Here is a 14,973-nt window from a genome sequence, read left to right on the forward strand (position 1 = left end):
AACTAATCATAACATACCAAATCTTATCAGACTTCAACAAACAGTAATGACGATGGAAATTTTGAGTCTGTCCCTGTCAGACTTTTGCTTCAGACATTACATGAGCCCTGGTGAAGTTGTGTGGATGATTGTTTTTTTATTTATTTATTTATTTCTGGAAGCCAATTGCCGTGTTCCCTCTCTGACACATATTTTGTGTCCTGAGATGTGGTTAAACCGGAATACTGCCACCGAAGGAGTGAAACACAGACCACATTAGAAGTTAAGTTTATATACTGGATGGGAGCCCTGTCAGCTTAGTTACTTAAGTTTGGCTGTTGTGTTTGCAGGAAGTCGGCTTGGCATAGTTCAGACTTGAGAATTGATTAGACTTTTTCCTTTCTTTGTTTACTGTGTTGCATGTAAACTTAGAGCAGTCGCAGATGTTTTAAGTTAGGTTGATCTTTATTGTCTTGGAAATGAGCATCCAACCTGCAGTTTTGAATTCATGTGTAAGGGCACACTGCCCTCTAGTGCTCACAATGAAGCGCCCCCCCCCCCTCCCCGTCCCCAGCCCTTCAAGCCACTTCTCATACAGATGGGTGACAGTTTAACAAAAAACCTGCATGAACGAGTGGAGATACATAACAGATACAGATGCCCACATACAGGTATGAGGTCACTGAAGGCTTTTATTGGTTTGAATATCATGTGAATCATATACTGTGGCCTTCACAGTCACCAGATCTCAACCGAGTTGGATGAGATTTTGGACTGGTGACACCCCCCACCCCACCCCACTCCACCCCCCTCTCCCCAATCCCCACCCCACAATCATCAACACACAAAATGAGGGAATATCTCTTAAAATGATCCTTTCAGTAGAGTTCAAGAGAATTGGAGAAAATAACCCAAGATGAATTGAAGTTTTTTTATGCCACCCTTTTCATCACGTGATCCGATCAGAATTTGAAAGAATCCATTTACAACACATTCACAGGAGAAAGTAGAAAAAACACAAACAAAAAAATACATTTTAATTCACAGCCTTCTGGTTTGTAACAGGTTCTCCAGGATGGTTTCACCCAGAGCGCAGCAGCAGACGATCACAGCTCGGATCAGATTTTCAAGTCTCATCGGCGGTCGAGTGAAGCATGGGGGACAGCATTTTCGACAAAACGCATTCCAAGAAGTGTAATATTTCCAGATAAAAGCAGATACGGAAATGTTTGTGCTCTAGTTGTACTGACTGGGGCGTGTTAAAGTTAACATCGCTGAGGCTGGTGAGCAGGTTGTTGGGAATGCTCACTTTATGCGGTAACTGCCTTATCAAAGCTCTCGTCTTTACATTCAGATTTCCATTATTTATGCCAGTGCGAAGTCAAACAATAGGTAACGGTCTCACAGCGGTTTGTGCATATGTGACATTAACTGGAGGAGAAAAAAAACAAAAAACATCTAGATATAGTTGATATGAATGAGATTGGCTTACTGTAGCTTCACCACAACACTGATCACACCCATCACCACTCACCGCTGGCCCTTATTCTGTCAGTGCTAAGCATGTCTAGCTGAAGCATTGACTTTCTTGTCTTTGCAGTACCAGATGAACAAGCTTCTAATTCTCCTCATGTCAGATAATTCACAGAAAAGTACACTGAGTTGATTTTTCAATACTTTCCAATAATTGCTATAACTTCGTCAATTCAAACATCCTCAGTTCTTGAGGGCCATAATCCACATCTATGCATCGTCCGTTCCTCTTCTCCAACATTCATGATTAAAAAGTGTCCTTCGCCTGCTTCCTCATCCGCTGACAGCTCTTAATCTCCAACAGCGGTCCCACACTTTTTTATCGTCCCTGTTGTGTCAGCAACATGACTTCTTCTCCGGTGGCGTGTAGGCAGCCGCGACGCCGTTAACCGGCCGAGAGTTGGCCCGGAGGAGAACCCGGGGCGTGCTCTCCAAGTCTCCCTGCTGGACACTGAGGCCGTTACGGGACAGCAGCTCTCTGGCCGTCATCATGAAGGCTTCTTCCACGTTCTGACTCTCCTACACACAGAGGGGGGAGATGGAGAAGTTCAGATAACAAATTTTAACCAAAGTCAAAAACTTCTCTTCTGCGTTTTACATGTGTGAGCACACTCATCACCTTTGCTGATGTTTCGAGAGCAGCTAGTACGCCTCTTTCCTTTGCCAGGTTGCAGGCTTCCTCAAACAGAACCTGACGTTCCGGCTCCAGGTCACATTTGTTACCTGGATAGAGACAATCAGAGAGCTGAGACATGGACACAACACCTCAAGATCACTGTAAACACCTAACAGGAGTCACTGTATTTCATTTTATTATCAATGCACATAATTTACATACTAAGCCCAACACCTTAACGTACTTGCATGTAAATGCAGTCCTGTACATGATGCAGACATGCAAACATATATTTTTAAGTGTAATACTGACTCACATAAAATTTATCCACTTCAAGTCCAATACTTCACATCACACAACCATTGTAGCACATACAGGTCTGTGTGTAAATTCACTCACTCGACTGAAGGAATAAGCTCCATTTAAAGTTAGAAAATGAATTATGCAGAGATGAAAAAATTGAAGTAAATGATGTGCTGCTTGATCAAGTTGGCAGTGTGCTAAGCGGAAAGGCTGCTAACAATTTAGACATCAGGTTCCCACAAGGTGTATATTGTACACTTGCAAATCCACAGCGAGTAGTAAGACGCCTTTTCCATGCAAATGGTAAAGCACTGTAGTTGCGTATTATTGCCATACTAAGCGTAAAAGGAGCTGAGACGGCTGAGTGGTTAAGGCGTTGGACTTGAAACCCATCGGGATTCCCTGTGCAGGTGCAATGCGCCCAGCATTCTGCACACGTGTGCACAGCCTGTGCTCAAAAATATTAGGCTTTGCTGCAAACACATGCCACTTATGTTAAAAGCATCTAACTACCTTATTAGCATTTAGTCACCTCTGACGACCTCCCGGGAGCTCTGTGTGTTCCAGAAAGACATTATTTGTTCACAGAGACGCTTAACTCATCAGGTGATTTCCAACAACTGTGACAGGCACATTACACATTCCCTACAACTACTCACACTAGTCACAGGAAATTTAATGGTGTGGCTAAATGGTGTAACATTTTCATATTCTCACATGTTCTCTTTTTTCCTCTCTCTTGCACAAATCAGACAAAAAGACAAATACTGTTTTCATGCATTCACTTTACATGTCACATCCACTCTTACCTATGAGGACCAACACTATATTGGTTGCCCCGAACTGCTCCACCTCCTTGATCCAGTGGGTCACCGAGTCAAAGGTTGAGCGCCGCGTGATGTCATAGGCAATCATGGCGCCGTGAGCACTGCGGTAGTAGCTCTGGGTGATCGTACGAAACCTCTCCTGGCCTGCCGTGTCCCACACCTGCATCTGTCACACACACACACACACACACACACACACACGCACACACACACAAAAGCAACAAATGAAATTTAACATTCAAATACATTGGTGAAATACACATGACTGACTGTATGGCTCATATGCACCTGCACACACACACACACACACACACACAGTCTCCCTCTGCAGAATATTCCCCTGAGCATCTGACAGGCTATGTTCGCGTGGCAACAGCTGTCATAGGAACCAGTCCAAACTCACCAGCTTAACCTATTTTGTTTTCATTGCTATGTGGAAAAGCTTAAAAACCAGATCATTACATGTTTTTTTTTTTTTTTTTTTACATTTTAGTAATGAAATAAAAATCTCACATCTTTAGTCATGTATTTTTATTGAAGCAGCATTGGCCATATAGGTAATACATTTCAGTTGTGTGAGTCTCACATCATTTCTCAATATAAAGCTATCAAAGTGTATAACACTTATTTCTTTTGTTTTGAACAAGCCTTCAAAAAAAAAAAAGACACTGGCAGTGTGTTTTGTCTACTTTTAAAAAAAATTATAATATTATATATTTCTTAAATAAGAATAAAAAAAACTCTTGACTCATAAAGCTGTTTAACAGATTTTCTTTAGCAGTGGTCTGTTGGTAGTAGTGACTAACAGTAACCAAAGCAAAATAAACAAAATAACTCACAACTACTTAGGTTTATTAAAACCTAGCATTAGCAATTCTTGTAGCACTAGAAATACAAAAGTGAACTGTTCTCAATATTGGGTGGCTCTCAATTTTGCTCAACCTCGGCCTTGAAATGTGAGTGTGCTCAAATGAGAAAACAGGAGCTCATCATTGGATTCATTTGAACACTCAACTGTAATTAATTCTATTATGTTACTTTTACAACTTTATAATGACCTTATGTTGTGAGTTACTGAAAAATATAATTCTTTTAGACTGTCAAACACTGTCAGTGACACTCAAGGAAAACAGTCATCAAAACTGAAATTCATCTTCTTCAGTACAGATGTCAGGGGCGGTCACCTTCAACATTACTCCACATAACCATTAATGCTGCAGGATTTATGACGCATTGATGGAACATTTCTTCCTGCGTTCAAGATCACCTGATGGCATGTTTGTTGAGAGAACGCATGCCATGAATTTTTATCTTACAGTCATCTAACTGACTTGTCCCCAGAACAATACAGTTGCTGTGGGTGTGTTTGTGTGTGTGTGTGTGTGTGTGTGTGTGTGTGTGTGTGTGTGTGTGTGTGTGTGTGTGACAGGCTGTGTCTTTCCCCCCGTGGCTATGACAAATAGAGAGTTATACAGACAGACAGATCAAAAATGAAACTAAATTTTGGTATATTAGTACAGAAAGTGAGTTTATTTGACCTTTCTGGGTTAGGGTTAGGGTTTACCTTACCTCCCATACCTGACAGTATCATGAGTAGCAGTTACTGCAGTGCCTGTGTGTGTCTACTAATCACAGTTCACCCAAACCATTTAGTTCCCTTTGTAGTTTAATGACCCTGCAGAGAAGTGATTCCTTTATTTTTGTCTGTCGTACGAAGACTCGAGTAGCGAAACCTGAAGAACAAGTTCTTCATGTGAGCAGCTGGTCTGACTTGTTTTTGGAACTGAGTCTAACTGACACTGTCAGCAAAGGACACCTCACTGTAGTGTCATTTACTCCTGGAGCTAGAAAAGGCCATTATGTGCAACTGAACCTGCATTTGTTTTGCTCCTTTTAGACTCACCATGGGCTTCATTTTTTCACACTTTTCATTGAATATTTCATCAAAATGCCTGCGGCCATGCTGTGCAGCCTGTCATTGTCAGAACCAGCTGACTCTACAACACCCACGATGAGGATCAGGGCATGTATCAGGCATCACTGGAGCATAATTAGGGCTCCTGCAGCATTACATTTAATAGTTTTTAATACCACATTAAATAGTTAATTACCCTTTTCACTGTCATATAGGCCTAGGATGATTCATCACATTTTTAAATTACTTCCCAACAGCATAAAACAATATTTCCTAATGATACAGTTAATTAAATTCATGTGACATCAAGCCAGGTATACAATGGATGGATGGGTCAACCAATTAAAAATGATTCATTAATTCAAGTTAATTTAAATTTTTTTTGCTAAACTTGACACTTGCCCATTATGAGACAATGAGCTTCCTAGCTGTTGTGGCTAACAGCAGTGACAGTACTTGCTACAGGTTCAGCTTGTAAGTGCGTAACGTGTCCTGACAGCCCTTATAATAACAACCTTTATAATTCAGACTTTTTTTTAAACCATCTAAGGCATTTTTGAGGTCACTGATGTCAATGTTTTTCGAGGCTCTTTTAAGACCTGAAGATTATGTGCATCACTGACTTACTGTAGTCCTTTATCCATCTCTAATGCCAAACCTTTACTGCAACCTGTAGTCACATGCTGGAAGGCCCCATGAGTTCTGACACTCTTGTTAAAGCTGTTCATAGCTGCAGTGACGACAGCATTTACTGCGTTTTGATGAAGAAATTCTGAATCTACTCCCTACTATGGCTGCTTGTTGAAAAAAGGCTTGTGTACGGGTGTTTTGTTGGGGTGCTGATCTACAAGACTCCAGGTGCACATATGTTTTCATGTCCACTGCACACACAGCACTAACCTTCACTTTCTTGCCCTCGATGTCCAGGGTTCGTACAGTAAAGTCCACTCCGATGGTGTTCTGCTGCCTCTCTGCAAAAATCCCTGACTTGAAATTCTGAACCACACAGGTCTTCCCCACGTTAGAGTCTCCGATCAGGATGATCTTAAACAGGAAATCAAAAGAGTCATCGTGCTCGGGTCCTGGGGTCTGCATGGTGGAGTTGCAGTGGAGTAATGCGTCTCTTTCTCTGGATGTGTGAGAGTGGAGGAAATGATCCTCCCTATACTTTCTGGGTTATCTTTATGCTTGAATAAGAATTTAAAATGCTGGGTCATAGGAAAGAAAGTATGTGAACTCCCACTGCTTCCAGTGAAAGCTACAGACGGTTAGCAGGCTGTTTTTCCAGCAGCAGGGTCAGTTTAGTTGAATTAGTCCACATGTAGCCTGTGAAACCAGTTTACGTTTGTTTGTCAAGATGTAAAAATGGTGCTGTTCACAGGTTAGAAACCATTTACCTCTCCGGTATCCTCTAAATAAAAGCTAATAAACCTTTTTCTTTATAACTCAGCATTCTGTCCGTCTAATGTCTCCAGCCAGTTCAGCCTGTCCGTCCCCTCTTTCAGTGCTCGTTCAGAAGGACAAAACTGTCTCAGTTCTGCTGCTCCTTTCAGCTCCTTCTCAGGTGTTGACCCACTTTATGACCTGCAGCAAAAGAAAGCATGAATACATCCTTTTTGTCCTCCTGCCCAGGTTCTGGTTAGTTATCTGTCAAAAAAAAGGGAACTTCCTTTAGATAAAATAGGATTTAAAAAAAAAAGTGCTTGTCTGTAATCAGGTTTGCTGTCCAATCCACCTGCTGATCTTTCTCACGTGTCTCCACTGGCTTCTCCTTCCTCCTCGCTCTCTTTGTGTCCTTCTCTCATCAGTTTTTCCTGTTCTTTCTGACTTACAGCCTCACAGCACCTGTGGTAACAATAGAAACCCGCCCTACCTGTCCTAGGAAAGTAGCCCAGCCCCATTACCACAGTTGGATCTTGGGAAATGCAGTCATTTTTGACAGGAACTCTGTTTCCTGTTTAATATTCCCAAATTTACTAACTACAACAAAGTACATGACAATCTTTTCAAATAAAGTGGTAGAGCCATAAATATTCAGCATGAACTTATTCAGGTGATATTTCATGCAGGGCAGTTTACAGTTCAAGTTACAGGTGCAGTGAATTCTTATGGCTGTTTTAAACATGTTTTGTTTTATTCTTTTAATGAATGAATTAAAAAGAAATGAATAAACAGTTTCTATATTTGCCATATTTCCCATTAGTACATTTGTGCTTTCAGAGTTACAGCAGCTCGTCTATAACATAGGTCAAATAAAGACTGTTAACATGGATATATGTTCTTTGTTTTCCTATGAGAGTGGGAAATGTCATTTTTCCACACAATAAATAGTGTGTTCTTCATTTGTGGTTGAATGAAATTGTAAATCTGTTCTAGACAAATAGACCAAAATATATTATTGATGTTTTATTTATCTCATGCTAATGACTTAGTTTTAGCACCATGCACTGTTCAAATAGCCACAGTTCATAGCTACTCCTGTCTGTGTCCTGTACAGTGAAGAGCGCAGACGCATTTAGGATCTTTTGAAGCTTTAGAATCCTAACTGCGCTGTTAGCATGGACACATGGAGATTAAAAATAGCAAGGGTTGGTGGATTATGATTTATGACACAGACACAACATAACTGAGGCTTCAAATTGATAGGCGGCAGTTGGAAAGAGTAGCTTCCTAGTTTATTCAAGAGCTGAATAAAATGAGGAAGCCAGCATGAAGACTAGCTTCCTATTACAGGCTGTATTAGGACAGTGAGGTCATGTGCTCCATTTTTCCCTTTTTTGTGTAAGAAGAATTCAGATACCACAGTCTAGAAATACTCATTTAAAAGTAAAAGTACAGATATATTACTATCAAAATATAGCCTACTTAAAGTACAAAAGTAAAAGTATGCATTAAGCAGAATGGCCAGTTCAGAAAAATATATACATTAATTATTGATTTTGTGCATTTATGCATTAATATGAAAGCATATAGTTAATGGTAAAGGTGGGGCTAATATTAACTACTTAGTATTTGTTGGGTAATTCAATCTATAATAATACATTATAATATTTTATTTGGACCTGCAAAGTAATTTACAAGTATAAAGTACAATATAATATAAAATATAATCAGTAAAGTACAGCACTTGAGTATTGTGTATTTAGTTACATTTCACCACTGTAAATATGATAGTTCTGCAGATCTCTGCAGTTTTTGAATGAGATGATTCGAGTATTTTTAGATTCAACATCGACATTCGACTTCTTTTATAACAACTAACAAGAAGGTGAAACAGTATTTACACCTTCATGTTGTACAGTGTGATTTTTGCTCTTCATTCAGCAGTTACATGAAAAAATAAAAACTTAAGAAATCCAAATATTTAAAAAAAAAAAAAAAAAAGGTATATTTATATACGATTTAAGTGGTCGTAATGCTCGCAACCATTACACCAATCAGTCTGGAATGAACTCGTTTAATCACAGCCGTTTCCTGTTCGCTAATCCTCTGGATTCCACTATTTCCGACGGCACCTGAAGGCGGCACAGACCCCTCATCCACAGCACATCACAGTGACGTCCGGTGCGGATTCATAGGTGCCCTTTACTGTTAACATCACAGGTCTGTGGTCGCCGAAATATTTGCTTTATGAAAGGTTGCTTCTACGCCCCGGAGAGACGCAGCAGCATGCAGCGGAGCGCAGTGGTCGTGGTGGCGGAGAAAACGACCCTGAAAAGGCCGTTTATTTTCACCAATGCTGTGCATATGGTAGGTAAACACCACTGCTTTCGAATGCACTTCAAGATAAGAGGCCTATTTGATCGCCTTATATGGCCCGTTTCTCTTATTGTATGTTTGAATTATTGCCGTTATTTGACCTAAAATCATCAGTCAGTCTATAATTAACCTAAACAAGACTCGTGCTCTACAATACGTCTGTCTCAGGGAGATGCTGCAGCGAAACCCCCCCCAATCAAAATGTAATGTATGTAGCCTACAACGTTGCAATATCTGCAGCACATCTTAAAGGAGATACACACAAAAAAAGTGATGAGAAAGAAAAATCACTGGTAGCTGCAATAAAAAGACGCCATAGGGATGGTTATAATTTGTATTTCCAAAGAATAACCATCATTTTTTTCCATCCCAAACTGACCTCACCATCCAGACAGTATCTATATTATTGTCATGATGCTAATGTTTACAGTGTGTTTGTGTTGTCTCAGCTGTGAGTGTGGAGTCATATGCAGTATAGGCCTAGTTGTGGTTGTGATACTACTGCCCTGTGAAGGTATCCTGGATGGCTGAGTGCTGCTGTCTTCCATCTGCTCTTTAAATGAAGTGCTGCTCCTCAGAGGTGACACCTCCGAGTTCACCAAAAGGCAGCACTTTTAAAAAACATATGGGGTGATACTTTTCCTGAAAGGGCTGACGAAATAACACCTATTGATTGGTTAAGAATTTAGAGATGGTCATATGTATTTCCCACCACTGTCTGTATATCCTGAAACACTTTCATGTCTAAACAAATTTCTTTCTCCACTAAAAAGGCGCTGTGCTTCTTCATGCTGACAATGACAATAACTTGGCACAGAGACCTCATACAAACTGGCAAAGTAAGACTGATTTCTCATGTTTTTCTGACTGGATGAAAATAATATAATATTATTTACTGGAGCCAGAAATAACCTTGTCTTGTCAGACTTTAATAAGGAGCAAAGGAGTTGCTGGGATATCCAAGTACAGCTGCGGAATTATTAATGCATGGGCCTGCTCGGGCTTCCATCAATAGTGCCTGAACACTTTTCAGCAGCTGCTTTTTTTTTAATTTTTATATATATATATATATATACACACACATATATTGTCTTTTCTCTGGAAGAGCTGAGTTCAAGCCCTCATAATAACAAGCATCTGCCTGTTGAAGTGTCCTTGGGCAAGACAGTGAATTATCTTCACACGCTAAGGGTACCGTTCTGTAGCTTACCCTGACCTTTGACCTCTTTTGTAGCCATGCTATCCTTGCTGTGACAACAAAATTATATTAATATTAAGTGTAAGTGAATATCTCAGATGAGCTTTACTTCTTACATGGATCCTTTAATCTTAGATTTTTAAAAAAAATGTATTACCCAGATAAACAGTTATTGTTTTATGTATTGGCCAAAAGCAAAACACAAGATCCCTTTAACACTTATCTTATTTTTCTCCACAGCTGGTGTCCAGTGTTTCTGTAGTGTTAATGTATGTCATAGAGATCGGCTGCCTGCTGCTGTCAGTGCTTGGCATATTTGGAGCCTGTAAAGGAAAGAGATGGTGTTTGATTCTGGTAAAAAAAACCTGCTCTGTGTCTTTTGTACTACAGTGTGTGTGTGCATGTACACAATTTTTACAACTCTTATAATTTTAAGATTTTATTTTAACCTGTATAGGACAGTGTGTGTATGTGTTCAAAAGTGGTTTCTGCAAATGATGCTCCTCTTTCAATGAGTGTTGCTGATTTGTGTGTGTGTGTGTGTGTGTGTGTGTGCGCACAGTATGCAACTGGGATGGCCGCAGCCAGTCAAACAATAATTGTCAGAACAGCACTGAGTTACCAAGATGTCTATGAGGTACGGTACTTGAATACCCCCGCTTTTACAAGCTAATCCTGATATGATTTTTAATTAATACAGCTATTTAAACAGCAGGTTTGATGACAGTACGACTTGATATGCAAAGAACAGCGTTCAGTGCGCTTTCTCCCTCCTCAGAAACGTGTCGTCCGTGAGGAGGCAAAGTTGCTGTCCATGATGCCACTCAGTGGCACGAGCAAAGCCAACAGGACCCTGCTGTACAGCATTCAAGAAGAGGTAAGCAGCTACTGTTTGTTTTTTCAACTTGATGCACATTGGGTTTGGATTTTTGGATTTGGGTTTGCTCAAAGTTTTGGAACTACAATTCCCACAATGCTTTGGGGGGGGTCGAACAGGAAGTATAATGTTACAATGGAGTCAGTTAGCTGCAGCCTACATCTTGAGCCATGTTTTTTTTAAGGCATATATTTGTTTAAGTTTGTTAAAATGATGCCGAATTAGCCATTAGCAGCTGCAGTTTGTAGTGAACCCATGTGTGTACAGACAACTATCACTGGAGCATTTTGATGCTGAAGAAAACTTAAAAACGTGATGATTCTCAGGCAAGTTTGAGATGAGTCTTTTTCTTTGATTTCTACTCAGATTTACGGACATGTATTTGATCTGGAGTCTGAAAATATATGACTGAGTTATGACTCAGAAAAAGAGCTGCTCAGCCCTCGCGTCTCTCCCGTAAGCAGGCTACTGCTAGCTTAGGGTTACCGTCTTGGCCTCATGAGACAGAGAGATGCTAGCTCCCACACTTGCTGTAAGATGGAAGACTGCCTGAAAAGACAGAGGGATAACAGGCTGCTCGAAGAAGACGGGCACCCAGCTCCTCCACACATACACACACTTGTTGGATTTTACTAAAAGCTGAAACCTCCAACACAGACACACACACACACACACATCGCACTCAACACTCAGGTGGCAATCAAACCTGAATGAAGCCACACCTGCAGCATATATAGTCTTGAGGGTGTGGCCGGGCAAGCAGGTGTGTCTTATCTTAAAAGGTATATCGCCCCGCTGTGGGAGAACCTGTGCAAATGAAAGGAATCCAAAGAAAGGATGCATCATTCATGGGTGCGGACATGTTTACGTGCTTGTTGGGTATGATATTGTGTTATGCATTTTGTTCAGGTTTATTTGTTTTGGATTTACTTTTTATTTGGCCTGTGTGTGTGTATGTGTGTGTGTGTCTGTGTGTGTGTCTGTGTGTGTGTGTGTGTCTCACCTCCAGTTTGAGTGCTGTGGTCTTATCGAAGGCTACAAAGACTGGGGCTCTTTCATCCCTGCTTCCTGCAACTGTCAGTATCCGGGAAAATGCGTGAGTATCTCCCTTTATATAAGCAGAGTATAAGCAGTGAAGATGACTCATCACGATTCCTGGTCCTGCACTCACACATTGTCTTTTGGGAACTGAAATGTCTCCACGACCGAGAGGAACGATGACCACATCTATGAAAATGAAAACCCATGATATCAAAGGAACTTTTTTATTCCTTTAAATGTTAATTTATCCTCATACTATTTATGTTGCACCCAGCTCCCACCAGTATTGACTGAACTCTATTTTTGTCATATTATGTAATGGGATTTTGTTCTCCTCACCAGATTCGACTACGGGGCAGCGCCACACTTGGGGCTCCGAAGAACCAGTACGTTTATCAAGAGGTAAAAAAAAAAAAAAAAAAATTGTAATTGAGATTTCTTTTAGAAAAAAAATAGAGAGGCTTGCTGGAGCAGTAACCTCTTAGCTTCTCGCAGATTTTATTGCTTCATTCACACTGTAACTACTTTTGCCACCACCTTGAAACCTGCACTGCCCCCCCCACAGCCCTGCCTACCGATTTATGTCTCCGAACTAAAGCTTGCATTCTCGTTGGCGATGGGTATACAGTTCGGAAGTGGAGTGTTTTGGGTATGTGTGTTTCATTTATATGTTTGCTTGTGCCCTACTTTAAAATGACAGTCACCAGGTATGTTATATTATGTGCCTCGATCTGACCTGTGCTTCCCTCCCCAGATGGTTTTACTTGTCATGAGCATCAAGCTGATGGGCCAGATAAGACGAAAACAGGAGTTCATGGCTCTTCTACAATCAAACAGATATGTTCCTGGTGCCTTCTAGTAACCTAGTACATTTAATACATACATAAATTATTATCAAGCGTACCTTGTTTGAATTTGCACATGTAAACACATTAGGCTGTATAACATAACCTGGCTAATTTGTGCTGTAGCAACATATGTTAAATTATTATTATTATATTTATTATTATTATTATTATTATTATTATTATCATTATTATATATTATCATTATTTTCTAAGTGTTAATGCATGTAACTGATGTTGAACAGTAATCGACATGCATAGATCAATTTCAAATGACTGAACGATGCAGTTTAATGAAATGAGCTTTATCTTTAGTAATCATCACATTTTCACTCGCCTTTTGGCCTAGCCCTTAGATTCTGAATATCTTACCGAGCTTTAATCAGCCATCTGTTTTTCTCTGCATTCTGTTATCTACAGTAAGTGTCGTCGTATCCGGATAATATTCTGACATTATTTATCTCCATTGCCTTCACACTCGGACGCATCAGTGAGTTCGTAAAGGCAGATTATAATCCAATGACGTCTACCGTCCGTAACAATCTCAAACACATGCACAAAACCCATTTTTGGTTGTCAACTGGACCAATGTCTTTCAAACATACATATATTTGTACTTGTCTTAAGCACACATGTTGAATTTTCAGCACTAAAGCAACCAATAATCTTTGAATAAGTAATAATATTAATAATCCTTATGTAGCATCTTTCTTAAACGGAGTTTACAAAGTGCTTTGATTGAAATATAATGATTTATTTATTATTGAGCAATGATTTTCTTGGATAAATAATCAGGTTAGACAAAAGAATGAGTCAAAGATCTCATTAGGATACCAGAATGTCTTGATGCCTTGTTATGCACATTGTATATTTGTAACTTCATCACCTCGTTCAGTTTTTCTTAAAGCACACGTAGCGAGTAAAAGATATGTGATCGTGTCCATTAGGAGGAGAGGGGATTCTGTTTGGTTGCACGTTCAGTAGACATGCCAGTAAATCCTCAATTATTTTTTTTTGCCTCCAAAATTTGATTTCAAGGTTTGGAGAAATTTTGGCAAGGCCACCGCAGACAGGCTGTGAGAGGCTCCTGTAGGAAGATGTGTCATCAATATTCTTACAGAGATTGTACTTTCGCAACTGATGCCGCTCTCACCGAAGAGGCCTTTATGCCACATCGCTCCATATACGACTTGCTGCATGAGCTGCCCGCAGTTGAAATGTCTCCTCGACTAATGTATTGTCAAAATGAATTTCGTCTGAAACAGCAGATCCAATGTCTACCTGTGCACTTTAACCATTAATGCCTAATATATATGTTCTAATATGTTCTTAAATGTATGGTATTTTTAGTTCTGTCATACACCGTTTTTTCTTTTTATGGAATGAAGTTATGTGATATTTTGTAAATAGCAGGAATAAACTATGTGATTCTTGTTCCTTTGATGTCTTAGCTTTTATTTTGAAATCAAATCATTTCTTAGTTTAAAAACTCACTGAAGTGCTGTAGTTGAGTAAAATGTTTCCATCTTAGGCTACTTTAGACATCCCACCTTGACCAACAAGTCCCGCTTACACATGAATGCCTCAGTAATACTAATCCAGTAATATAATATCTAATAACAGAAATGGGGCCTTCTGCCTGCAAAACAAGAACTCAGTGGTGGAAGAAGTCCATACATCCTTTACTTAAATAAAAATACAAAAAAAAAACACAAACTATTAATTCCATGTAAGTAAAAGTACAGAAGTATTCTCTGATGAAACAATGTGAAAGCAGTATTTTACTCTTGTAGCTGGTTGAGGTGGGGCTACTTTGAATTACTTTACATACAGTTCGGTTTTTTTGACCCGCACAAATGAGAGGAGCTTGGAACTGAGCTTGGACAGAGTGATCGGATCTCAATGTGGACACTGCAGACACATGTTAATTACCATGTGTAAATATAATCAGGTTAAAATCATATCTACATATTTACATGTTGTAGGCAACTTCTGGTATATTCAGGCATCATAAATACACCATGTGACCTTGTATATTTGCCGTTGTTTCCGATGTTTTTATGCTGACATTATGAAAAAC

General features: G+C 39.8%; 2 protein-coding genes across 2 annotated transcripts; one reads left to right on the forward strand and one right to left on the reverse strand.

The window, feature by feature from the left end:
- Positions 1-806: 806 nt before the first annotated feature.
- On the reverse strand, positions 807-6,966 carry LOC111224709 (ras-related protein Rab-19-like). The gene is made up of 4 exons (XM_022749308.1): positions 6,074-6,966; positions 3,241-3,424; positions 2,132-2,235; positions 807-2,031 (listed from the first exon to the last, which is right to left on the reverse strand). The coding sequence occupies exons 1-4, from the start codon at positions 6,266-6,268 to the stop codon at positions 1,849-1,851; spliced, it is 666 nt and encodes a 221-aa protein (XP_022605029.1). The 5' UTR covers positions 6,269-6,966; the 3' UTR covers positions 807-1,848.
- Positions 6,967-8,746: 1,780 nt separating this feature from the next.
- Positions 8,747-14,274, forward strand: LOC111224942 (tetraspanin-8-like). Its single transcript, XM_022749648.1, has 9 exons — positions 8,747-8,923; positions 9,706-9,771; positions 10,371-10,484; positions 10,693-10,767; positions 10,909-11,007; positions 12,017-12,103; positions 12,391-12,450; positions 12,614-12,697; positions 12,803-14,274. The coding sequence occupies exons 1-9, from the start codon at positions 8,804-8,806 to the stop codon at positions 12,905-12,907; spliced, it is 810 nt and encodes a 269-aa protein (XP_022605369.1). The 5' UTR covers positions 8,747-8,803; the 3' UTR covers positions 12,908-14,274.
- Positions 14,275-14,973: the final 699 nt, after the last annotated feature.

The sequence above is a fragment of the Seriola dumerili genome, unplaced genomic scaffold, assembly GCF_002260705.1.
Source record: "Seriola dumerili isolate Sdu_G_001 unplaced genomic scaffold, Sdu_1.0 BDQW01000138.1, whole genome shotgun sequence".
NCBI lineage: Eukaryota > Metazoa > Chordata > Actinopteri > Carangiformes > Carangidae > Seriola > Seriola dumerili.